The 26,269-nt window shown below is 37.7% G+C and overlaps 1 protein-coding gene and 1 pseudogene across 6 annotated transcripts in view; one reads left to right on the top strand and one right to left on the bottom strand.

The window, feature by feature from the left end:
- The window catches only part of PIWIL2 (piwi like RNA-mediated gene silencing 2), a 186,434-nt gene that overhangs the window by 7,964 nt on the left and 152,201 nt on the right, over positions 1–26,269 (top strand). For 4 of the 6 annotated variants that reach the window (XM_037813457.1, XM_037813455.1, XM_037813456.1 and 1 more), the window contains 10 exons: positions 3,612–3,778; positions 7,521–7,760; positions 9,520–9,607; positions 9,756–9,894; positions 12,616–12,822; positions 13,480–13,584; positions 16,001–16,118; positions 16,622–16,746; positions 17,589–17,669; positions 17,968–18,081. In XM_037813457.1, coding sequence (XP_037669385.1) covers positions 7,569–7,760; positions 9,520–9,607; positions 9,756–9,894; positions 12,616–12,822; positions 13,480–13,584; positions 16,001–16,118; positions 16,622–16,746; positions 17,589–17,669; positions 17,968–18,081 — 1,169 coding nt within the window. In that variant the 5' untranslated portion in view covers positions 3,612–3,778; positions 7,521–7,568. Of the gene's footprint in view, positions 1–12; positions 1,144–3,611; positions 3,779–5,651; positions 5,805–7,520; positions 7,761–9,519; positions 9,608–9,755; positions 9,895–12,615; positions 12,823–13,479; positions 13,585–16,000; positions 16,119–16,621; positions 16,747–17,588; positions 17,670–17,967; positions 18,082–26,269 lie in introns of those variants that run through there. The other 2 variants (XM_037813458.1, XM_037813459.1) reach the window with 2 other exon arrangements.
- LOC119516931 lies at positions 329–1,064 on the bottom strand (annotated as a pseudogene).

Consider the following 26,269-nt stretch of genomic DNA (forward strand, 5'->3'; position numbering starts at 1 on the left):
TGAGACCACTGGATGTTTCCTAAGGGTTATTTATTAATATGCTTGTTAAGCAGACTACCTGTAACACAGATGTGAATGGAATAGGGTGACACTTCTGCTTAGTAAATTCTATAAGTTCTTGGGCAGGTTCTACAAATCTCTTATCTGTGATAAATGTTTGCTGAAATGTGATTCTGCAAAAGTAATCCAATAGACCAATGCCCAGGGAGATTTTACCACCAGTGAAACTCTCAGGCCAAAAAATACATAGCCACACATACCACACTTATACACCGTGAATTAAAATGGAATCAGTATTAGGGCTTCTGAAAGAACCAAGCAGGAAAGATTATTCAAACAGAAGCTCTTCATCCTTTTCCTCAGCCAGAGGATTAGCCAGCTCCATCGCCTCCCCAGCTGCTCTCCACTTCTCCAATTCCTTCTTGGATGTTTCCTTGAGAATCTTTTTCTTCTCTTGTATTTTCTTTAACCTATAGAACTCTTCTTGCTCTCTCTCATCCAGCTCTGTGATGATATAAGCAAGGGGTTGTTCAATCCAAGGAAGGATGACATGTTCAGTGGCATTTACATGCCTGTTGGTTATCTTAATAGCTTCATCCAGAGTAACATAGGAAGTCTGCAGTGAAGCTAGTTCCACCAGTAGCTGCACTGCTTTGGCATAATTTCTCTTTAACTTAGCCAGTTGTTCCCCACCTCTGGCTAAGCCAATTAGTTCATAACTGTCAGTTCCTTCATGGCAATGTTCAAACACTGGCAAGATAACTCCTGCTACATTATTATTCTTTGCATGAATCTTCAGTTGGTCTTTATTCACATTTTGGATAACTGGTGCTGAAGTCCCCAGCTGTGAACTTGGCCTTAGCAAGTGAAAAGGCAGCTTCTCTCATCACTTCACCCACCAACATTTTAGTCTCTATTATCTTCTTTAGGTTGAAATCGAAGAGTCAAGTCATCAGATTTTTCTTCAGGAGGTTTCGACCTGTCTGCACTCCTTTTAATCAAGCCTTCATGGTGGTCTGTGCCCTTCACAAGGGAAAGATCTCAATTCGGTCTTTTCCTGACATTCTGACAATGACTGTTCAACTCTGTTCCTGGCTGGGCAGTCATGGCTGCAATAGTTCCGTCCCCTCAAGTCACTGCCTGGTCAGTTTTGATAGCCTTTGCTCTTTACTCATGGTTTCAATTAACTAACTTCCTTCCTTCCTTCCTTCCTCCCTCCCTCCCTCCCTTCCTTCCTCCCTCTTTCTTTCTCTTGCTTTCTTTCTCTCCCTCTCTCCCTCCCTCTCTCTCTCTCTCTCCAGTATCTCACACTGTTTGTTTGCTAATGCTGCCTTTTTGCAAAACACCAGAAATGGATTGGCTTTCATAAAGGGGGTTTATTTGGGTACACAGTTAACAGTCTTAAGGCTATAAAGTGTCCAAGGTAAGGGTCTGCCTTCACTGAGCGATGGCTGATGGCTTCCGGAAAACCTGTGTTAGCTGTGTAGGCACGTGGCTGGCATCTGCTCCAGAGTTGTGGTTTCAAAGTGGCTTTCTCCCAGGGCGTTCCTCTCTAGGCTGCCATTCCTCAAAAATGTCATTCTTAGTTGCTCTTGGGGCGTTTGTCCTCTACCACCTTCTCCAGAGCAAAAGTCTGCTTTCAAAGGCCATCTCCAAAATGCCTCTGCAAGCTGCTCCTGTGCATTCCCCAAAGTGTCCCTCTTGGCTGTAGCTAGCTCACTCCTTCTGTCTGAGGTTATATAGTGCTCTAGTAAACTAATCAAGGCCCACGCTGAATGGGCAGGCCCACACCTCCATGGAAATTATCTGATCAGAGTTATCATCTGCAATTGGGTGGGTCACATCTCCATGGAAACGCTCAAAGAATTACAATCTAATCAACACTAATACTTCTGCTCACACAAAACTGAATCAAAGATAATGGCATTTTGGGGGACATAATGCATTCAAACTGGCACACACGTTATCGTCACTTAATTGTACAATCATCACTCAATTTTAAACAATTATCATAACACAAAAAATCTCAAAGCTCTTATCAGCCCCTAATTATTCATTCCTAGTATTAGTGTAGTACTGGTAAGGTATTCCTATTAAATGCAGTCTATAATGTGTAATGGGTTGTTTTTCCATATACCACTCTGTTGTTAGCTGTTTGTAACAGTGTCATACCTTAGAAGTATATCATGCAAACTCTTATTTATACTTGTAGTGCTAATCTGTGGGATACATGCCTTTAAACAACCACTTTCCATCATGTTTGCCTTCAGCGTGGCACTGATACTTATAATTCCATTAACAATCATCGCCCCTGTCCATTCTCATACCTTTAAGTTTGCCCTCATTATCTCTTTAAATATATTAAAGTTACCTATTCATAATCTTTATCCAGTGATTCTAATTTTTGAAATATTTATGGGCCTTGTTCTGTTTATTGTTATTTCTGCTTGTTTCCTAATGTGTGCTTTTTTAAAAAAACAGCTTCATTGAGGTATATTTTATATATCATAAAAATCACCCTATTCAGGTGAACAATTCAATATTTTTTGTTAAATTTAATGAGGGTTCAACCATCACCATAAATCAGTTTTAGAACTTTTTCATTACCCCAATAAAGTCTCTCATGCCCACTTAGTTATTCCTCATTTCCACTCCTAGCCTTAGGCAATCACTTATGTACTTTCAGTCTCTACAAATTTGCTTTTTTTTGGACATTTCATATTATGACATTTCATGTTATGAAGTCACAAAACTGCATCAAAGATAATGGCATTTTGGGGGACATAATGCATTCAAACTGGCACACATGTTATTGTCACTTAATTGTACAATCATCACTCTCAATTTTGTGCCTGGCTTTTTTCCATTTAATAAAGTTTTTGAGATTTATCCACATCACAGCATGTCTCAGCAGCTTGTTTCTTTTTATTGCTAAATCTATCCATTTAGTGAATATACCACATTTTGCCTATTCATTCATGATGATATTTCTAATTTGGGGGCTATTATCAATAATGCTGCTGTGAATATTCACATGCAAGTTTTGTGGGGACAGATATTTTTAATTTCTCTTGGGTGGTTAACATATGAGTGGAATTACTGGTCGATACAGTAATTTTATGTTTAATTTTTTTTAGAAATTGCCAAATTGTTTTCCAAATAAGCTGCACCATTTTACATTCCCACCAGCAATGTATGAAAATTGCTGTTTCTCCACGTCCTCCCTGACATTTGTCATTATGTATCTTATTTGTTATAGCCATTCCAGTGGATGTGAAACAGTATCTCATTGTGGTTTTAATTTGTATTTCCCTAGGGACTAATGGTGTAGAGCTTATTTTCATGTGTTTATTAGCTACTCATGTCAAAATATCTATTGACATTTCTCATTTTTTATTGAGTTATTTGCATTCTATTTATCAAGCCTAGTGTGTTTTGTGCTTTATTTTTTCTTGAGAGCTCATATTTATTGGCACTTTTTTTGTGTGTGTGGGAGTTTTGGCTGATTGAGGGTTTATTTCTCCTGGGAAGATCTGCATTTACCTTTGCTAGGAATCCAGAGATACTTCAGACAGGTCAACTTTAAATGAGATTCTCCCTGTCATTTCTAGGTCAAACAGGTAGTAAGATTTTCTCCCCTTAATCCTGCTGTGGCTCTGGTGATCTTATTTTCTGAACAAGAACAACAACAACAAAAATCAGGATACATGGTGAGAATGCAAGTATTATTGGAACAAAGGACCAGTCATTACTGCCTGGGAAAATCCAGATCTCATAGGTATGAAGCCATCTTCACCCTGATTTAAAGCCTGGCAAGGTCAAGTGGACAGAATTCAGTGTTATGACTTTTTTGAGTTTAAAAAAAATCTGTAATTTACTATAAACCACTTTATCTTTTCAGTATAATATGTGTGTGCTAATTTTAATCGATACCCTAGAGATGGTTAATTAACAATCAATGTACCCTAATGGGAAATATTAACTCCAGGAGAGCTTGATTAGTTTTTCAAAGATTCTAGACAGATATCCACACTTCAGAGAGTTCAATCATTTTTACTCTAATTAACTCTGACACTAAATGGATTTTCCTTTGGTGAAATAAGCAGTATTCATGATGTATGAATTGGTTAGAAATATTGTACAGAGGCACCTACTCTTGCATGAATAAGATATAGAAATATAGGGAACCAAATATATATATGGTGCTCTTGGTTTAGATTCTAAAACAGACCCTTGTTCAGAAAATTATTTGAGAATTTGTTGCCTTACTTTGACTAGAACCATTTGCTGAATCCTGCCCTCTGAGCAGAGTTTCATTTGTATCCAATTAGTCTTACTGCAAGGTTTGGTTAAAGCACCTACAAGGAGAGGGAGCTGGGATTTCATCAAGGTTACAGAACAGTTTGTAAGACTTTTTGGGTGTACTTGTTACTAAATGTTTGAAGGTGCAGCAGAATTCTGTCTAAGAATTGTTTTTCATTATAACGTAACATCGTAACATTGTAAGATAGGAAGGTTGTGGGGTAGAAGACCTTACAATGTTACTGTAAGCAAATAACATTACAAACTGTGAAGGAGCATCTTGCCATTACATTCCTGCCAAAATTACTGGCAGCCTGGCCCAGTAATTTTCAGATTCTATTCTGACTTGGGAAGAAGATAAGGAGTCCTTAAATGTAAGGATTAAAACAGGGCACGGGATATTTAGGAATCGGGAAAGGTAAAGTCAATCCTTTAGCCTTATTCTATGCAGAGCCTTTAGATATTTCTACAGCACCACTCTCAGAACCCCTCTTCTTCCAACCAAGGCCTCCTGAAGCTAGACTCCAACCACGTCTTAAAACCAGGAGGGGACAGCAAGGGGGTCGGGAGAGGAGGAAATGAGGCGCCGTTATTTGCCAAAACGGTAGACAAAAGGGGAAAAGTCTTAATGTCTTTGGGTGACAGTACTCTGTAGCTGCAGAGTTAATCACCAATAATTTTATACGGTTTGAAGAAAGCTCTTCTTGGCCTACAAATTTAGGCATTTACCTCAACAAATAATAAATAACAGTAATAGGCCTATATTCATTGTGGGCTGTCTACATCACTCCTATGGTAAGTACATTCCATTTTATTATTTAATTTCCATACAATCATATGAATGGGTACTTCTACACCCATAGAAGGAAACTGAGGTGCAGAAACCACATCATTAGGTGTCTGAGCATAAATAGTAACGCGTTCTCTTTACTATTCACACCTACATCCATATAATAACTGGGGCGTGGGGGGGTGTCAATGGGGATAATGAGACAAATCAATTTCCAAATCAGCGTGTAAAACTAAAGTTTTTACATAAGTTTTCCGCAGAAAGGGAGTCAGGAACTCAAAAATACGACACATTTTAATCCTTATGTTCACTCCTAACTTCCATACTCCCATTTTGAACACCACCTTCGCTGTAGAGCTAGGCTGCTAGAAAAGGTGAGTCGCCTTTTGCTGACAAACCAATAAGATGACTGGATCTGGTGAGCAGCGTATCATTTGGCCAATGAGTTCAGTCCCTGAGGCCCCGCGAGAGGACCGGAAATTGGGGTCTAGAGCATGTGAATCTTTTGGCGTGGCGGATGTGTCGTGCGCAGTGTTCTTTTCAGGCCGGGCAGAGCCAGGCGAGGGCTCGAGCCCGGGTGAGTGGACCGGGCTCAGGTGTGGAAGGCCAGGAAGGCCGAGGGCCGGGGTGGGCTCTGGCTTGAGCATGTGGTGCTGAGCGGTGTCCTCCCTGCCCCCTCCAGGCACCGCCTCCTGCCCAGGGCAGGCGCAAGGTGGGATGGGGCTTTGGGTGGGGCCGGGGCCGGGCCGGAGGCGGGGGCGGGAAGTCGTTATTTGAGGCTGGGTGTGTGGGAGGAACGCAGGCCCTCGGAAAGGTGGGAAGGCTACGGCTCTGGAGGAGGGAGGGCATTCGGAACGGGTTTGAGTGGGTGTGAGTGTTGTGAAAGAGCAGGAGGACCCCCAGCAGAGCTCTGGTGGCGAGGGAGGTACTTTACTCTCTGGCGGAGAAAGGGGTGGCATTTGCCTCAAAGGGCATTTCTTTGGTTAGGCCTCAGGCATGTTGCGCCAGGCGAGGCCGCAGCTCGAGAGGCCGAGAAGCAGCCCTAGCCTGGTCTGGAACTTTCCCTGTGGGACCCTGTAGTCCGCGAAATATCTGCTAACTAATCAGATATTAATCAAATATCTGCTAACTAATATCTGCTAACTAATCAGATGAGAAAATCCGCCTTAAGGGAGGGCCTTTTGGGGGAGGTACCCGAATTTATAGAAGTGATGATGGGAGTGCGGGAAAGGTGGAGGGGTTCCAGAATTGTAATTGTTAGGTCATGTAACACTTTTCTGAGTGTACCAGTTAGGCAGCTGATTGTTCTGAATTCCTCAGGTGGGGTTGGGAGGTATGAGCAGAGACTAGGCTAATCTAGTAAAAGAGCTTTAGTAATTAAAGGGAAAAACGGTTGTAACATTTGAGAAATGGAAATAGCTCTTACAATTATGATACACTATAATTTTTTTCAAAAAAGGATAGTTAAAAAAATTTTTTTTTGCCATTTCTCAGTTTTCTCCCCCTATATTTTTGATTCATGAATTGTGTGTCTTTTCTCTATATGCATGGATTTTCTGTAGCTAATATTTAAGACAAATTTTCAAAAGTTAAGAATTTTGCTTAACTTTGCGGTTAAAAAAGATTCTTAAAAAAAAAAAAAAAAGATACTTTAGGGATCAGGGGCCACTCAGGTCAATAAGGGTATTCTTTTAAAGAAGGAGTCCTGAAACCTGTAGGTTATGAAATGATGTTAAAGAGGTCTGGTGGAGCTCAGATTTTGGGGGCCTGGAGAGCTTCATCCCTGGTTACCTGGGGAAAGAATAAAACCTGTGAGACTCAGCAAGCATTTGTAGGCTCAAAGCAGAAAGGGTCTGTATCCTGGAGATCTTCGTTCTGTTGGAGTTTGAAAGAAGAGTTTTATAGAAAGGAATTGGAAAAAGATTCAAAGAAGCAACTAAGATCACGGGGGTGGAACAGTTTGTTTTGATAATAGACTGGAAAAATAGGAATCTGGTATGGAAAAGAGAGGCAAAAAACCAAACCTAGTTAGTGATAACTAAATATTAATTGACAGCTTAATTTTATGATGTGAATATGTTAAGTATAAATTTGTTGATTAAAAAAAGATCATCCTCATATGTAAAAAGTACTTCCTTCTACAGCAGGTCATTAACTTACAGTACTGAGTTTTCTGAGAGGCTGTTTGGGTGGAAAATATAGATAAGTTCAAAGAGGGTCTGGACCTCTAAGGGATTGCTAATGAAGAGTGTTTAAAATATTCTGGGGTCAAAGAGAAGCTTTTAAAGTGAATATATTATAGGAGCTTGTCAGATTACTGGTCTAACCCAAAGTAAAGAAAAATAAATTTTTTTTAAGCTTTGTAAATCTGTCTTGAAAGGAAAGAAAAACATTTGGGAATCTTTCATCTCTTATAAAATGTTGGCAGGTAATCAACCAGAACAGGATTGACACCAGTGACCTCTGCAGCCCCTCAATGGATCCTGTTCGACCACCATTCAGAGGCGCATCTCCGTTTCACCCATCTCAATGTGTGCGGATGCCAGGCTCTTGGTCGCAAGCTCCTCAACACTTGGACTCAGCTCTGGGCAGGGCAGGACCTGCAGGCAGAGGCAGTATCTTTGGAAAGCCAGAGGAACCAAGCCCACGGAATGGGCCAGCACAAAGGGTAAGAACATGTTTGATGGCATGGTAGTAGCATATGATGTACCTGTTTGATCAAATGAAATAATGGATTTTAAAGTGCTTAGAAAACTGTGAAGCCCTATGTGAAAACAAGGGTTGGGGTTTTTGTTCTTATTTTTCCTTTAGTGGCTGCATCTTCTAGACATATGTATCACACCATAGAGCTGAGAGTCTAGAAAAAGCAACTCATAAATTAACTCTAGATGGTCTTGGATAAATGCATTAGTCCTTTTCCGGCTTCAGTAAACAAACATTGGATAGGTTACTGCTCTTTTCTAAGTGTTTAGATTTTCACTCTGGGTTTGGCTCTGGGTTAGCAGCAATTCCTACCTCTGAAGTAATAATTGTTAGACTGATTTTCTTTGCCCAAATCTTAAAAGAAAAAGAGGATCTTCAATGATAATTGCTGATGTCTGTACCCTTTTTGTGTATGCAATCCTAATCTTCTAAATATATAGTAATTTTAAGAATAGTGTTTACCAACAATGGCTAAATCTCAAAGAATAAAGATTTAGAAAATATGAGAAGAATATAATAATTCAGTTATGATAATTTTAGGTAGAGTTGACTTTGTCAAATGTAATGTTGTAGGAAGAAAAATTTGTGACAGTGATCTTGTATTTTTATTCAGTTGCATTGCTCGTGTCTATATGAGGCTCTTGTATTATTTGTGCAGCAGCTCTAACCAGTATAACAGCAATAAAATTTCAAAACTGCTACAGGAAAACAGTAGCATGTTTTTTTGGAGTTTGTTAACAACAACACAAGAAATAAACTTCTGGTAATTTTAAATGATCCAGCTTTGTTGCAAATCTGTTCAGCCAGTTCATTTGTTCCCTCTTATCTTGGGGGCATAAGAAATCAACTAGAAAAATAGAAAAGTTAATTGTGCTCCATTATACTCTATTATACTGTCCATCAGATCATGGACTTTTTTTTTTTTATGCAATTTTTTGAGAGATATTCACATAGCAGACAGTCATCCAAACTGTACAATCAATTGTTCACAGTATCATCACATAGTTGTGTATTCATCACCACAATCAATGTTTTGAACATTTTAATTACTCCAAAAAATAAGAATAAGAATAAAAATAAAAGTAAAAAGAACACCCAGCACATCTCATACTCCTTTTTTTCCCCCATTATTCATTTACTCTCTCCCCTTTTTTTCTAGTCATTTGTCCATATACTGGATAAAGGGAGTGTGAGCCACAAGGTTTGCACAATCACACAGTCACACCATATAAGCTATATAGTTAAGTGATTATCTTTAAGAATCAAGGATACTGAATTGCAGTTCAACAGTTTCAGGTATTTCCTTCTAGCTAGTACATTAAAAACTAAAAAGGAATATTTATATAATGCATAAGAATAACCTCCAGAGTGACCTCTCAGCCACTGAAACTTTATTTTGTTTAATTTCTCTTCCTCCTTTTGGTCAGGAAGGTTTTCTCAATCCCACAAAGCTGGGTCCAGGCTCATCCCTGGGAATCATGTCCCATGTTGCTGGGGAGATATACACTCCTGGAAGTCAAGAGATCATGAACTTTTAACTGTAACTGTTTATGATTAAAACCTCATATGAGAAGGTTATAAGTATTTTTATAAAATTTATAAAATGTTTTTTTCCTTTATTCTTGTATGGTTTTTATTATTTACCAGGACTTTAAGAAAGCTGTAATTGTTTCTGAGGTTTTAATCTGTATCTTAAAATAAATTTATTCTCTGACTTTCTACAGGAATCTGTGGGTTTGGTCTCCATGTTCCGAGGACTGGGCCTTGAAACAGTGTCCCGGACCCCTCTGAAAGGAGAAATGCCTCCTTTAGGTATGTGGAAGATTAACTTGAGCAATTATGATAGTATTATGATTGCTTTGCTCTTAAATTCATTCGATTTATCTTCAGAAATTAAAAAAAACTTTGCTCTAAAATATGTTCACCTCGGTTATAGCTGTAGTTTGGATCTTTCATTCAGGTAGAGGCATTTTAGGTCGAGGCTTGTCGAATAATATGGTGCTCAAGGACAAAGAAGAACCTTGTCCCACTTTTCCAGATCCTTCAGTGTTGGCAGCTGGGGATAGCAAAATGGCAGAGACCTCCATGGGTTTGAATAGGTGAGTAAAGTTGCTTTCTCAGATAACCATCAAATTCAGATGGAATATCTCTATAAATCCAAAGAGAAATTATAAGAAGGGTTGGAAACAAGTAGTGCATATTTTTATATTAAAGAATGCATGTTTTGCAAGAATAGTCACCAGCTGCTAATTAGTCAGTCATTGGAAAGGGTAAAAAAGTAGAATTTTCCACTGGGCAGTTCACAATTTCATTTGCTGTCTTGAGAAGTTGACCTGATCATAGAAGGCTCTTTAATCTGGGCGAGTCAAACTTTCACCTCAATTCTCCTATGGAAGATGGTTGTGAGAGTCAGTATTACTAATATTTGGTGAGTGGGTCATGTGGACACATCGGATTTTTTTTTTTATTCTTACAGTTAAACCATTTGTTAGATTGGATTCACAGTGCCGATATCTTGCACATTAAAACCCTCAAAATAAAAAGTTAAAATGCTTAATGTTGTGTAATAGTTGAACATCAAAGTGAGCTGTCACTACATACTGCTTTTAAAATGGACAAGAAATATGAAGTACTCTTTTGTCTGCAGAGTGTTCACCACAATTTGCAATTAGGTTTTTATATTTGCTTATCATGCAGGAAACAATTATGTTTATTCACTAGCTGTGTGGGGTCTTTTTTGTCTGCTCCCTTCAAATCTGCTCTCCACCTTGCCTTCTGGTTTATGTTGGGTGTCAACCAATAGGAGCACCAGGAAGAGATCAGAGGGTGGGAAAGAATGAATTTACTCCCTCAATGTCTTAATTTACAGAGGGTATGGAGGAAAATTACATATTGATTATGGCTTGTTATGTCACGTGGGCTCAAGTTTAATATACTTACCACTAAAAAATATTCATGTAAAGTTGCCTTAATTATCATGGCTTTCATATACCACCACCACCCCCTTTTTTTGGATCATAGGACTTGTGATAAAATTTTCTAACCACTGTTAGATAACTTGTAGTAAAACAGCTAAGCACCATGGGACAGTTTCAGTGACTTATGAACAGAAAAAACATGTCAGCTGTGGAATTATCTTCAGGAGATAAGCAAGATACTTTAAAATAAATACATATCTCCCAGATAATAATTTGCCATCTCTCAAATTAAGTAATTGTATTTTAAGGTAACAATCCTTGCGGTAAATTTTCTTCTCATTAAAAACAAAAAAGCCAACAATGCATAATTAAATGAAAATAAAGATTTAGTTCCCCCACATCCTCAAAGTTTAGCTTGCTTTCTTAGTACAGAAACAGTAGTAAGCTTGATAAAAACAGTAGTAAGCCTGTGTATACAGTTTTTGTCAAGCTTATTCATTTAAAAAAGATTTTTTGAATTTTTTATTAGTGATTGAAAAGAATCCAGTTTTGTTATAAAATAAAGTAGGCCTCTTTCATTTTGTTCTTAAAAGATTCCTTGTAAAAGTATTTGATAAAGCCACTAACAGGTACATTTCAAATTAACATGAGGTCTTAACACTGGTTGCAACTGATGAGCAACTATGTATTATCTGCAGTTTCAACTCAGGACAACTTAAAACTATTCTATTGAAAACCTGTTATGAAACAAACAAAAAATATTAACAATGACAACAAAATCACTGACTTCCGATTTAGAATATGACTATCATTTATTTTTTTACCAAGTACCCAAGTTTCCATGAAGTAAAACTCAGGGAAGGAGAATCAGTTGTAGACTCTGATCCAAAGGACTTTAGTTTCTAAAATACCAAAAAGAACTTATTTCACTTATAGGTAGGTTCCACAGAGTAGAAAATAATAAATGGATCTTCAGTGCATGTGAAGTAAAAGGTGTATATTCTATATAAATTCATCATAAAATAAAATTTTAGTTTAAAAAATTAAAGCATAATCACCTAAGAATGTTAATTTTCCTGAGACTGCCTAATAGTTATTAATGGCTCTTACTGTGTTAGTATCGTGTGTGTGTGTGTGTGTGTGTGTGTGTGTGTGTGTGTGTGTGTGTGTGTGTGTGTATGAAACTACCAAAAATTTGATGGTCAGCAGACAATGTGGTCACATATTTAGGTTTATTAAAAACTGACATAAACAAACAAAAGCTGTACAAAAAAATAGCCCATATCACATCACTTTGAAACACTAATCTTGAATCATTACCGCCTAGGACCCCCTCTTCCTCTACCTTGGCTTCTTCCTCTTCCTGCAACAGCTTCCCTCTTCTTGGATTTCACCTTAGGTTCAACATCCACAAGTAGTGTATCCAGAGGCAAGCTGTCTGGCAGAATAAAATATCGAATATTATTTCCTCGAATACTCAGTGTTTCCAGGTGTAGAGGTTCTCTGTTCTTCAGGGTCATTTTCACAGCTTTAAGATGTATGTTCATGCTGATGTCCACACCTGTGATGGTTCCATGGAACTGTGTTCCATTCTTCAATTCAGTTGTTAGGGTTTCATGACTCAGTTTCATCAAAAATCTCACAAGCTTCATTGTAGCGAGGCCATCACCCTTTTGGTCCGATAGCACACAAAATCTAACAACCAAGGACCGACGAACGGAGTATGAATGGCTGAAAACACTTACTCCTGGGGTCCGGATGTGAAGTGACACATTGGATTTTGAGAGAATTCCAAGGCTGGGCTTAGGCTTCTTTTGGTGACTTCAGGGAATGATTTAGATGGAGCATGGATGGAAGCATTATTGAGGGAGTACTGATTTGCTTCTGTTTGCAACATTTCAGAATGCTTGGAAGAGGGAATCTGAATGTTCCTTTATTGCCATTGGGAAGAGCTGCTGGTGGCATAGGCAGAGGAATATGCAAACCTCCCAGTACATTCAGCCTGCCTTCTCAGGATTCTCCACAGCTGTCACAACCACCACCTCTGCCCCAGGCCTCAGGACACTCTCCAGACCGTTCTCCCGTTTTGACTGTAGAACACAAGGAAAAGTGAGTCAGGAACAGCAGCTTCTGTGGTTATTAATTCTTGTAAAAGGAAGTCCTCTAATTAACCTCTGTGTTTTGGCTGGTATGTAGTACTGTAAACACTGTTTCTATTTTGTTTAAAGTCCTCCTTGGGCAATAGGTACTGCAGGGATCTTTTATTTTTTTTGTTTTTGTTTTTGCCAGTGGGGGAGTTTGAAAAAGAGGAGGGACAATTTTTCATGAAGTGAAATGGTTTAACAGTGTACATAGTATGTTCCAGAGACTGGACTCATGACTTTTCATTTGCTTCCCAGTTCAGGTGTAGACAATTCTTTGTCATGTTGAAGATTTGGAAATTATTTAGGAAAAATATTGTGTCAATTCATCTTTCTTGATAGAACTAATTCTTGTGTTCTTAGTTAGCTGGCTTAGTTTATTCTAGTGATAGGAAAAATAGGGTGACCTTGTTTCTCTAATTAGACTTTGCTAAGAATTTATCTTCTAGCCTTCAAGGCTTGCTTTTGTATGTCTTGATTCTTGGTTTGTGTATCTGTAAGCAAAGTTATTATTTTCCCCAACCTTTTTTATTTTTATTTTTTTTGTGGTGGGCATGGAATTTTTAAAAATTAGTTTTGTTTTTGCTATGTAAGAGTGCTTTTGTTTTCTGTTTTTATTTTCCAGTTTGGTGAAGCAGGGTTCAAAAGGAACACCTCAATCTTTGGGACTGAACCTCATCAAAATACAATGTCATAATGAAGCAGTTTATCAATATCATGTGACTTTCAGGTATTCGCAGCTTTTTTTTTTCTCTGTATTGCTTGCTGCTTAGAGGGCAATAATAAAATAGTTCCCCTGGGATAACTGAATATTGTTCTGCATAATTGCTGATAGCCTCCTCCCAGCCCCTCTCCCTCCAAGTATAATACATGTACTCACATCCTTGCAATGAGTTTAACTTTTTTTTTTTAATTTATATTACTAATTCAGGTTGTAACTCAATAGGTACAGGTGTTATGCCTAAGGCTAGAGGTAGATTTACTGTGAAGTTAATGAAGCCTACTTTCAGGACCTTTTCCTTGCATAGGCCATTTCTAAGACCCTTTAATTAATTTTGCATTTGTAATTTTGTATTCCTTTTCTTAAAGAGGACCCCTATATTATATCAGATCTACACCCCACAAAACCTGGATCCTCCTCTATATGAGGCATACCAACATTTGATATCTCCCCCAGAGAGAGTATAGGGTTAAATTTCAGGATGAGAAAATCAGAGAAAACAACTTTAATTTTATATGAATAACTTGAGGGTTTATCATACTTTTTAAAATTAAGAATTCATTAGTTTGTATCCTCTTCCAAGGTGTTAGGATTCATTATGTAGATGATATTAGCTGGAATTATGAAAATGGGTAAGTGTTTTGAAATATCTGTCAACAAATGAGAGGATGGAAGACTGAAATTTTGAAGGGCAGCAACTAATTGGTAATTCAAGAGGAAGGAGTGGAATGAAAAGAGAAAGGAAAGGAACAGTTACGAGAAAAAAAAACCTGAAAACAGATTATGAAAACCAAAGGAAGGGCTCATTTGAATTAGGAGGAGGTGGTTGTCTTTGGCTACAAGAAAGATGCTATTGTATTTGCTTTCAAGGGTGTTGTGGTGATCTTTTGGTAGCTTTGTTAGAGTTTTGGAGAATGAGATGGATTAAAAGAGCAAAGTAGAACACAGTCCACTCATTAAAAAAAGTTTAAGAGGAACCAGAAATGGAATGATAATTAAAGAGGGTTGCAGGTTAATTTTGATGGTTTTTAAGAGGTAAGAAAGCAAAGTTGAGTACATGTGACAGGTGAATGAAAGGAGCCAGAAAAGATGCTGAAGTTGAACCCCTAAGAGGGAAGGATAGTGTCAGTGGGCCTGTGCTGCAATGTCAGAGAAGCAGATAAACATTAAAGAGAGGGAAGAATGTTTTTTTTTCCTGAAAATATTGACAAGAATGAATGAAATAGAAGGGTGTGCAAGAGTTCTCACGGATCTCTTTGCATTGAGCAGGAGGTGGAGAAGACATGGATTTATAAGTTTCGAGAGTGTAGATCTTGACCCTTGAAGCTGTACTGTGAAGATGATGCTAGGTCATTTGGGGAATATTTAGAGTATGTATTAGAGTGGACTGGTCATCCTTTAACTTCCTCATAGTACATAAAGGAGGTCTAGGAAGGCAAACTTAAATAATAGGGTATAGCTCTATGTGCATATATAAATTGTTTTGAAAAAGCATTTTGAAATGTGATGTTAGCATGTGAGAGTTTAGTTTTGGGAACAACCGTGTTAAATTACTACTTGATTTTCTTATCTTTCTTCATGTAGAACATGCTTGATCCTTTTTAGCCTTGGGCTTAGTTAAACTTTCAGTCATGAAGCTAAGTTTTGCCTTTACTGTCATCTAATGGGACAGTCATTGTATAAAGTAGCTACTAGAGTTTTTCAGACCTGTGAGATTTGTAACAATGAATTGATAACAAGTTGAAACTGCCTTGAGTGAAAAAAGTAGTCTTATTTTTTTTAATTTTATTATTATAGATTTCAATTTTCTGTTTAAAAAATTTTATTTGCATGCACAGCATTTTCACCAAACATATCATTTTTTTTTAATATTAAAAAAAAATTGTGTATCTGTGCTCTCTGAAGAGGAGTTAGCGAACTACAGTTGGCTCGCAGGCCATACCTGGCCCACCTGTTTTTGTAATAAAGTTTTATTGAACATAGCAGAGTTTTATTGAACGCTTATCTGTTTATGTATTTTCTGTGGCTGCTTTTGCACTTTGATGGCAGATTTGGATAGTTGGAACAGATACTGGATGTTCCACAAAGCCTAAATTTATTATCTGGCCCTTCACAGAAAAGTTTGCAAGCCTTTTCTCTGAAGTCTGGAAGGCTATAACCAGATATGTTAAAATAGTTTGCTTGGGTGGTGGAATTATGGCTGGTTTTCCTTTTATTTTTTGTTTACCTTTATTTTCTAATATTTCTGCAGTGAGTGGGTATCCTTGAGTCAAAGTTGTTTTTTTCCTAAGTCAGAGATATTTGAATTTTTTTAATTGACCACTAGATGGGGCAGCAGTTACTGCTTTTCTAACATGTAGTACACCGCTGTAGTAAAGATTGCTGTTTCAAATTGTGAAGTAAAATCTTCTGTATTATTTTCTAGCCCCAATGTAGAGTGCAAAAGCATGAGGTTTGGAATGTTGAAGGACCATCAAGCTGTCACCGGAAACGTCACTGCTTTTGATGGATACATTCTCTATCTGCCTATTAAGCTTCAACAAGTGAGACCAAATAGGAAATATACGTATGGATGAAACCTAAATGTGCTTTGAAACTTTGGTGAAGCCTAAGTGGTGGGAAATCATAGACTCCCTGAATATTTGAGTTGTATTTTCCTATTCTTAGAGAGAAGGCAGATTTCTGAGTAACATAGCTGGAAACTTTTACATTGAGTTCTTCAGGAACTCAGGAAATACTTTCTTACCTAAGAGGAGTGGTTGGAAGCCTTTGACTTCAGTGATAAAGAATATTTTAAAAATTCAAATTCAAAATGATTGCTAGCTTTTTTCTTTTCTTTTCTCTCTCTCTTTTTTTTTTTTTTTTGGTTTCTACTGCCAAGTACTTTCTTAAATCCTAGTTATCAGTGATTTTTCCCACTGTAGGTAGCAAAGTGGGGAAAAAAAAATCATTTAAAGTAGTTTAGTATTCTCTAGAACACAGCTGGATTATTTTAGGGGTTGGTAGTTTTGTCATTTCTTTTTACTTGTTTGTATTTAATTTTTAGGCTCTTGAGTTAAAAAGTCAAAGGAAAACTGATGGTGCTGAGATCAGCATTAAGATTCAGTTAACAAAGATCCTGGAGCCCTGTTCTGACCTGTGCATTCCCTTCTACAATGTTGTTTTCCGTCGGTGAGAAGAAAGCTGAAGTTTTATTTTCATAGAATCCTTTCCCTTTAATCTCAGTCTTGTATTTGTAATAATACTCTTTAGGAGGTTTGGATGATACTACACTACAGTGTATAGATGGGCTTGAAAGCATTTAATAAATAGATGGATGATACTGAGACTAACTTACTCAAATTATTTTGCGAGTGATAGGCCAGATTTGGGTCTAGGAAGTAGGGTTGGAGATAGGTGGATAGTGAAATGGGGTTCCTTTGGATTCATTCAGGAACTTAAAAGCAGAGGTTTGTAGTGCATATTTAATGGTGGTGGTGTTGGGTGGAGGGGCTCTACTTGGGGTGGCAGTGTGCAAAAATCGACTGGAAGAATTATTTCCAGTCCCTTGAATTTTTGGATTATAAATAACTCATAATTTTTAAGCTTCTTTTGATTCTCTTAAACATTCTCATAAAACTGTTTTTCTCAAACCACTGCTTTTTGAATGAAACACAGAACCTAATTTCTACTTAGAACTGTCAGGAATAAACATAATTCCCTTTGCCAGACTGATAGTCACAAACTTAGGAATTGGGTCTCTTGCATTCTTTTTAGTTATTGGTGAAAGTAATATAAACTGAATCTGGAAGATAAATTAGATTTTTGATTAGCTTATAAGTAGGAAAAGGCTGCGGTCGGTAATTTTTGTTTTACTTTTAGTAAGATTGGTTCTCAGCATAAAACTCGCGTTGTTCAGGGAACACCAACATTTCTGATCCTTTAGGCGTCCAAAGTAAAACTTAGCTGAGAGCAGTGCATCTTTATTTTTTTTATTCTTGTATTAGAAAACCCCTTCTCAATTTTTATTTCAGGGTAATGAAACTTTTAGATATGAAGCTTGTGGGGAGAAACTTCTATGACCCTACAAGTGCTATGGTACTACAACAGCACAGGTTGGTGATTTTTTTCCCTTCCTCATTTTTGAATGTTCAGGTAAGAAAATCTTCATTGTGGCCGTTGTATTTAGAACAAAAATCTCAGCAGGATAATATGACACTGAATACAATTTATCAGTTAAATGCCCTCCTTAGTTTAGATTTTAAGTAAATTTGCAATGATGTTAATTTATTTCTTGGTGCTTTCTCAGTGTTACTAGGGAAGAGCAGTATCTGCTCAAAGTATTGTTTCAAATGGGGGCATGGAAGTATCTTTTCTTTCAGAACCTAGAATGAAGACCATCTCTCTCTTAAGATTGCAGATCTGGCCAGGCTATGCAGCTAGCATCCGGAGGACAGATGGAGGCCTGTTTCTGCTAGCTGATGTCTCCCATAAGGTCATACGAAATGATTCTGTGCTGGATGTCATGTAAGTGAATAGTGGCATCTGCTTTTAAGACACTGACAGTTTTCTGAAAATCTCAATATAACTGGTGATAAATACCGGTTAGCTGTCGTGTTTGGGTTTTTAATTGTAGAACAGACCAAGAATACTCAATGGATGGGCCCTTTTCCCTGACTCCTACTGAGATGGTTTCTTACTTTCACTGAGGAGGAATTTTATTTAAATCTCTGGATAAGTAGACTTAGTTTAATATATGCACACTCTGAGTTTTTGTTTAGCCATGTATAATGTATGTTAATATCATAAATATAGATGTATATAATTTTTAATGGCTGCATGAAATACCATCTTATTCATAACTCTGTATGCATCTCTTCTTATTTTTTAAAGGATATTTTAAAATAAAAACTTGAGTAAATTTTAGTTAGATCCCAGAGAATTTCATTGAATCAATTTGTGAATTGGGGAAACTCCAGTCACCACGAGGTAGAGAGAAGTTCCTCTGAACAAAGGGCAATGGATTTTTATAGGCAGAATAACCAAGTGCATTGGGAGAGAATTTCTGTTGTTAATGCAGACTGCATTTTCTAATATGGTTTGTGCAGGTGGTTGCTTAGAAATGAGGAAGTTAGCTGGCAGTAACTGATCAGCTATATTTAAATTTGGTTTTCTGGGTGGGCTGGGCATTTACAGAAAATGGAAATTTACTTAGGTTTTTGGTTTTGCTTATATGGGGCTTAGCATGGGTGCCTCAGTGTTGGGCCTACTAGATTTTATTTATCGATTCCTCCCTTTTAATCTGGCTCTTGCCAGGCTGAGGGCTAAGATAAATATTTAATCCATGAGTGCCATTCTCGCTTACCATCTTGTAGCTCTAGACTCCTCTCTTAGGTGATTAACTCTGACAGGGTTGGTTATTTTTGTTCTCTGCGCTTCTGTTCTGTGCGATTGGGGACAGACATTGTTTGGTGAGATGGCCAGGTACAACCATTTAAAACTAGAGCGTGCATATTATAGCATGCCCGGGAGGGTACTGTGATTACAATGAGTAGTAAAAAAAAGAAATGCCCAATGTTTGGAGTATGCTTCTGAGCCAAGGGCCCAGGATCCAAACCAATGGATATTAGAGAGATCAAAAAATAATTTCAAGGGAAGGACTTAACTTGCTTGAGTCATGTGGCTTGTAAGACTATTTCATGTAACTGTGTTTCAACTTCCCCAGCGTTTATCCAGTACAGCAAGTGATATTGATAATGGCACAAATTCCTCCTTGCTCAGCAAGCAAGTGGTCAAGCACAATGCTATTATCTAAAACAATTCAAGCTAGAGAATTTAAAGATTTGTGTTATGCAGCAGTAGCTTTTGCAATGGATTCAGCAATTTCTCCTATTGTTCTGATCATATTTTCTTTGATGTTAACTCCTAATCAAATAAGATTCCAAGGAAAGAGGCCTATTCGGCATCAGTGACACCCTGGGCAACTTGTGTTTGGCTGGGTGTGTGTGTGTGTGTGTGTGTGTAAATTGAGTGTAAATCAAATGTGATGCTTTGGATTTGTTATAAATTTCAAAGGGTACTACTAAGAGGCCCACTTCACAGTGTCCTGACATATACCAACCATCTATACACTGCAATGCACAGGCATGTGAAGAGTGTAGTCACAGTCTCAGACTCTTTAACAAATGAAAATATAACTCAAAAGTGTGCATGGAACACTGGTGAGGATTTGAGTATCTATTTGGGGAATGTGTGAGTTGAGTATTTCTAACCATGTGTTGCTTATGGAATGGAGACAGCATACAATATCTAAAAGGGGCCAAAATGTCACTTTTGAAAGGAGCATTATACATAGAGGGAGCTGTCCCATCATGTCTCTTTGATTGATGATATGAGGACAGTTGCTATAGAGTAATCTCTGGGCCAGTCATATGTCAACATAAAAAATTTGACTACCAGGGCATAGGCCTGATCTGTTTACAGTGTTTGTGGGGTTAAAGCAAGGAATGGATAACAAAGGCTGTAATAGCCTGACCCTGTAAGTATGGGTTCGTTTTGCTAGGTTGATTGTAAGACACTGGCATTTGGAATCCCTAAAAAAATTGGTCATTGGCAGGATGACATTCCTACATTGTGGACAGATCGGGGTTATACTGGCAGATCCAGCAGTCAGCTAGATTTCCCCCCTTTTGCAATGGCCTGGGGAAAGCAAATGATAGCATAGTCTTTCCAGGCCATGGCAAGGAGGAAGGAAGAGGCGTATGAGAACAGTTTAAACATCTTTGGTGATAGCATTTTCCAAATAAGGAGGAAAAGGTGAGTGAAAGAGGTGTGGAAACTATCAAAATGCAATAATTGTAAGGAAAAATATGATAAGGAATATGACAGGAACATTGGAGTTCATGGGATTTTGTTCCATGATCTTGAGCGAAAGCTTTCTACCTAATGATACTGTCTACTTCTCATCCTAGTAATTTTTTTTTTTTTAGAGTTAAGAATTTGATTTTATTATTCAGTTTTCATCCTTTATTTTAGGTTACGAAGAGGGACAAATATGGCAGATGCTTAATGACTAAAGTGGCAGGAAAATGGGGTTAAATAGCTAAAGTTTAAATGGTATTGTGCAGAATACATTAAGAGTACAATTAACAGTGTTAACATTTTGGAACTCACAAAAGAAAAGAACACAAATCTAATTTATGCTTCAAAATCGTTCACATGGACTTTTTTTTTTAATTTTTATTTTAAATTCAGTTTTATTAAGATACATTCACGTACCATACAATCATCTGTGGTGCACAATCAACTGTCCATAGCACCACCACATAGCTGTGCACCTTTCACCCCATTCCATCTCTCGAACGTTTTTCCTACACGACAAAGAACAAAAATAAGAATAAAAAATAAAATTAAAAAACAAACAAACACCCAAATCACCCTGCTCATCCCACCCTATTCTTCACCTAGTTTTTGTCTCTATTTTTCCATTCATCCATCCATACACTGGACAAAGGGAATGTGATCTACAAAGCTTTCACAGTCACACTGTCACCCCCGTAAGCTACACAGTTATACAATTGTCTCCAAGAGTCAAGACCACTGGGTTGCAGCCTTACACATCCTAGTAAATTTTAATTGTAGGTGCTCAGTATGGTCACAGTCATTGGAAGGGGGAGGCTTTTTAAGTTGTGAGATGAGAACCCAAGGTTCAATCCTATCTAGTTTGACTGCGTTTTCAGAAGTTAAGAGTGACCTGGTAAGGTCCCTTCCAGTGTGGTACAAAAGCTGTTTTGCATTGATGTCAATTCCAGTATACCTAACTTCTAGAAGTTAGGGTGTGAGGAGTCTTGAGGAAGATTCGGACCTGGAAATGAGTCCCCTTACTTGTTGGAGATAACCTTTTGCATAAGTCATTAGATATATACAATACTGAGTTATCTTCTGCTGGGAAAGCAGGGGATCAATACTAAGATGGAGGCCAATTGACCTAGGTCTTCCAGTGATAATTTCATAGGAAGAAAGTTTATGTTTCCTAAAATGTGTGCTTCAAATGGCCATATGGGCCAGTGGAAGACCTTCAGGCCAAGGTAACCCAGTTTCCTCAGTTAATTCAGACTGTGGTTTGTTTTTTTTTTAAGTATTTGTATATTTAATTTTTTTTCTTAGAGAAGTTGTAGGTTTACAGAAAAATCATGCATAAAATACAGAGTTCCCATATACCACCCTATTATTAACACCTTGCCTTAGAATGTGGTACATTTGTTACAATTCACGAAGAAACGTTTTTGTAATTTGTACTATTAGCTATAATCCATTGTTTACAGTAGGGTTTACTGTTTATGTTGTCTAGCCCTATGTTTCTTATAAATTTTTATCCTAACAACACATATGCAACCTATAAATTTCCCTTTTAACTACATTCAAATATATAATTCAGTGCTGCTAATTTCGTTCACAATGTTGTGCTATCATCACCACCATCCATTTCCGAAATGTTACGCTCAACCCAAAAGAAACACTGTACAGTTTAAGCATTAACTCCCCATTCTCTATCCCCACCCCAGCCCCCACAATCTATATTCTTGATTCTGACTCCATGAATTTGCTTATGCTATTGATTTCATGTCAGTGAGAGCATACAATATCTGTCCTTTTGTGTCTGGCTTATTTCACTCCACATAATGTCTTCAGGATTCATCCATGTTGTTGCATGTATCGGAATTTCATTCCTTTTTATGGCTAATATTCCTTTGTGTTTATTCACATTATATTTATCCATTCATCGGTTGATGGACACTTGGTTTGCTTCCATCTTTTGACAATTGTGAATAATGCTGCTATGAACATAGGTGTGCAGATATCTAATTTGAGACCCTCCTTTCAGTTTTTTGGATATATACATAGAAGTGGGATTGTTGAGTCATATGGTATTTCTTAACTTAGCTTTCTGAGGAAACACCAAACTGTCTTCCACAGAGGCTGTACCATTTTACATTCCCCCAACAATGAAGGAGTATTTCTACTTCTCCACATCTTCTCCAGCAGTTTAAATGTTCCATTTTTTTAATGGCAGCAGTTCTAGTGGTTAGGATATGGAATCTTGTAGTTTTGGTTTGCATTTTCCTAATGGCTAATGATGTTGAACATCTTTTTGTGTGCTTTTTGGCCGTTTCTGTACCTCCTTTAGAGAAATGTCTATTCACGTCTCTTGCCCATTTTTAAATTGGTTGGTTTTGTCTTTTTGCTGTTGAGTTTTGGGATTTCTTTATATATTCTGCATATTAAACCCAGTTTATTGGATTGTGATATCCAAATATTTTCTCCCAATGTCTTTGTACTTTAATGGTAAAGTCCTTTAATGCCCCAAAGTTTTAAATTTTGATGGGGTCCCAGTTATTGATATTTTCTTTTGTTGCTTATGCTTAGGTGTAAAGTCTAAGAAACTGTTGGCTAACACAGGTCCTGAAGATGCTTCCCTGTATTTTCTTCTAGGGTCTTTATGGTTCTGGTTCTTTTATTCAGATCTTTGAGCCATTTTGAGTTGATTTTTGTATATGGTGTGAGATAAGGGTCCACCTTCACTCTTTTTTTTTAGGAAATAGCTTATTGGGTTTTTATTGGTTATAAATCTTTTTCATGTATCCCATTATTGATTTTAATTACTTATTATAGCACTATAAAGTCTAGAAATATGTCGGTTAGAACAAACTGAATAGACTTTTCAAAGAAATGTACAATTTACATGCTTCTTTGAGAATTATTTTTAAATTCCTCCAAACAATTTGAAATATATCAGAAACGTTTTACAACCTAGTGAAATTTGGTGTAATGCATCGACTCTATCCAAATTTCCAGAGCATCTTATTAAAGCAATTTCAAAGCACAGACACCATGGTTAGTGTTACAACTCCAGCAAGCCTTTTTGCATACTAGTTTCATAAAGTTATTTCATGAAATATGCATATTATTTGATACTGTGTTTTTTTTGAAGGTGTGACAAGCAGTTTTATTTTATTTTTACTTTTTTTTTAAATTGTGAACTTTAACATATATGCATAAGAGTGATAATTTTCAAAGTACGATTTCACGAGTAGTTAGAGAGCAAATTTCAAATATCATGGGTAACAGTTTCACAACTGCAGCCATTTCCATTATTGTAGAATATAACATACATACAGAAATGTATCAACTCTCAACGTAATTTCAGAAATTGTTATGGATTACAGTTCCACAGCCTCAGTCCCTTCTCTATTATGCAATACAAGGTATATTCAGAAAGGTGAAGACCTTCAGGGCACAATTCAGTGAGCAGCTATAGAGCAAATCCCAAAGGATGCTATAGGCTACAGTTCTACTATGTCGTTTACCTCCTTCCAGCCATTCCAAAACCCCAGCATCCAAAAAATAAATATAATTATATAAAGTTTCAGTATTCATAGACCTTTCTTCAGTCTTATCTTGTTTGTTGCTATGCCTCCTCTCACTTAATCTCTTTCTCTATCTTCAGGGGTGTCTAGGCAGTGAGCACCCTAACTTGTTCATATTGAAAGGGGGTTTCGACAGTATGGGGAAGGAGGTTGCATCTGATTGTTGATAATAAAAAGGCTGTTGCCTCTGGGTTTTAGGGCTTTTATGGTATAGGAACAATCTGGTGGATTTAAGTTTCTGAACAATAAAACTTAGTGATTGGATCTTTTATAGAATCTCAGGTGGGGACTCAGGTATTTGGGGGCTACTTTTGGCAAGGGCATGGCATACTGTGGGATGTCTGGCTGGAGCTTGCTTAAGAGAAACCTCCAGGATAGCCTTGTTGCTTGTGCTTTAGATGTAAGGTCTAAGAAGCAACTTCCTAAAACTAGGTGTTGAAGATGTTTCCCTTTATTATCTTCTAGGAGTTTTATGGTACTCTTATATTGAGGTCTTTGATCCACTTTGAGTTAATTTTTGTATAGGATGTTGAGGTAGGTGTCCTCTCTCTATCTTTTGGATCTGGATATCCAGTTCTCTCAGCCCCATTTGTTGAAGAGACTCTTCTGTCCCAGTTCAGTGGATTTGGGGGCCTTATCAAAAATCAGTCGACCATAGATCCTGGGGATCTATTTCCAAATTCTCAGTTTAATTCCATTGATCAATATGTCTATCTTTGTGCCAGTACCATGCAGTTTTGACTACTGTGGCTTTATAGTAAGCTTCAAAGTCAGAAAGTGTAAGTCCTCCCACTTTGTTTTTCATTTTTAGAATTTTTTTAGCAATTTGAGGCATCTGTCCTTTCCAAATAAATTTCATAACTAGCTTTTACAAGTCTTCAAAGTAGTTTGTTAGAATTTTGGTTGTAATTGCATTGAATCTGTAGATCAGTTTGGGTCGGATAGACATCTTAGCGATGTTTAGCCTTCCTATCCATGAACATGGAATATCTTTCAATCTCTTTAGGTCCCCTTATTTCTTTCAGTAAAGTTATGTAATTTTCTCTGTAGAGTTCTTTTACGTCCTTGGTTCAGTTTATTTCTGGGTACTTGGTTTTTTTAGTTGCTACTGAGAAAGGAATCTTTTTTTGAGTGTCTCTTCAGTTAGGTCATTTCTAGTGTATAGGAACATTACTAACTTGTGTGCGTTAATCTTGTATACCACCACTTTGTTGAATTTATTAGCTCATATAGCTGTGTCCTCAATTTCTTAGGGTTTTCCGAATATAAAACCTTATCAACTGCAAATAATGACAGTTTTACTGCTTCCTTTCTGATTTGGATGCTTTTTATTTTTTTGTCTTGCTGGATTGCTCTGGCTAGAACTCTAGAAAAATATTGAATAATAGTGGTGACAGCAGGCATCTTGTCTCATTCCTGATCTTACAGGGAAGGCTTTCAGTCTCTCACCATCAAGTACTGTGCTGGCTGTGGATTTTCAATATATGCTCTTGATCCTATTGAGGAAGTTTCCTTCATTTCCTACCTTTCGAATTGTTTTTATCAAAAAGGGATGTTGGGGAGGGCGGGGCAAGATGGCAGACTGGTGAGCTGTATGTTTTAGTTACTCCTCCAGGAAAGTAGGTAGAAAGCCAGGAACTGCGTGGACTGGAAACCACAGAGCAATCTGACTTTGGGCATACTTCATACAACACTCATGAAAACGTGGAACTGCTGAGATCTGCGAAATCTGTAAGTTTTTGCCGCCAGGACCCGCGCCCCTCCCTGCCAGGCTCAGTCCCGTGGGAGGAGGGGCTGTCAGCTCCGGGAAGGAGAAGGGAGAACTGCAGTGGCAGCCCTTATCGGAAACTCATTCTGCTGATCCAAACTCCAACCATAGATAGACGGAGACCAGACACCAGAGAATCTGAGAGCAGCCAGCCCAGCAGAGAGGAGACAGGCATAGAAAAAAAAAAAACACGAAAAACTCCAAAATAAAAGCGGAGGATTTTTGGAGTTCTGGTGAACATAGAAAGGGGAAGGGCAGACCTCAGGCCCGAGCTCAGGCCCTGAGGCTCATGCAAATCCCGAAGAAAAGCTGATCTCTCTGTCCTGTGGACCTTTCCTTAATGGCCCTGGTTGCTTTGTCTCTTAGCATTTCAATAACCCATTAGATCTCTGAGGAGGGCCCTTTTTTTTTTTTTTTTTTTAATCCTTTTTTCTTTTTCTAAAACAATTACTCTAAGAAGCCCAATACAGAAAGCTTCAAAGACTTGCTATCTGGGCAGGTCAAGTCAAGAGCAGAACTA

This window comes from Choloepus didactylus, chromosome 20 (assembly GCF_015220235.1).
Source record: "Choloepus didactylus isolate mChoDid1 chromosome 20, mChoDid1.pri, whole genome shotgun sequence".
In the NCBI taxonomy this organism is placed as follows: Eukaryota; Metazoa; Chordata; class Mammalia; order Pilosa; family Megalonychidae; genus Choloepus; species Choloepus didactylus.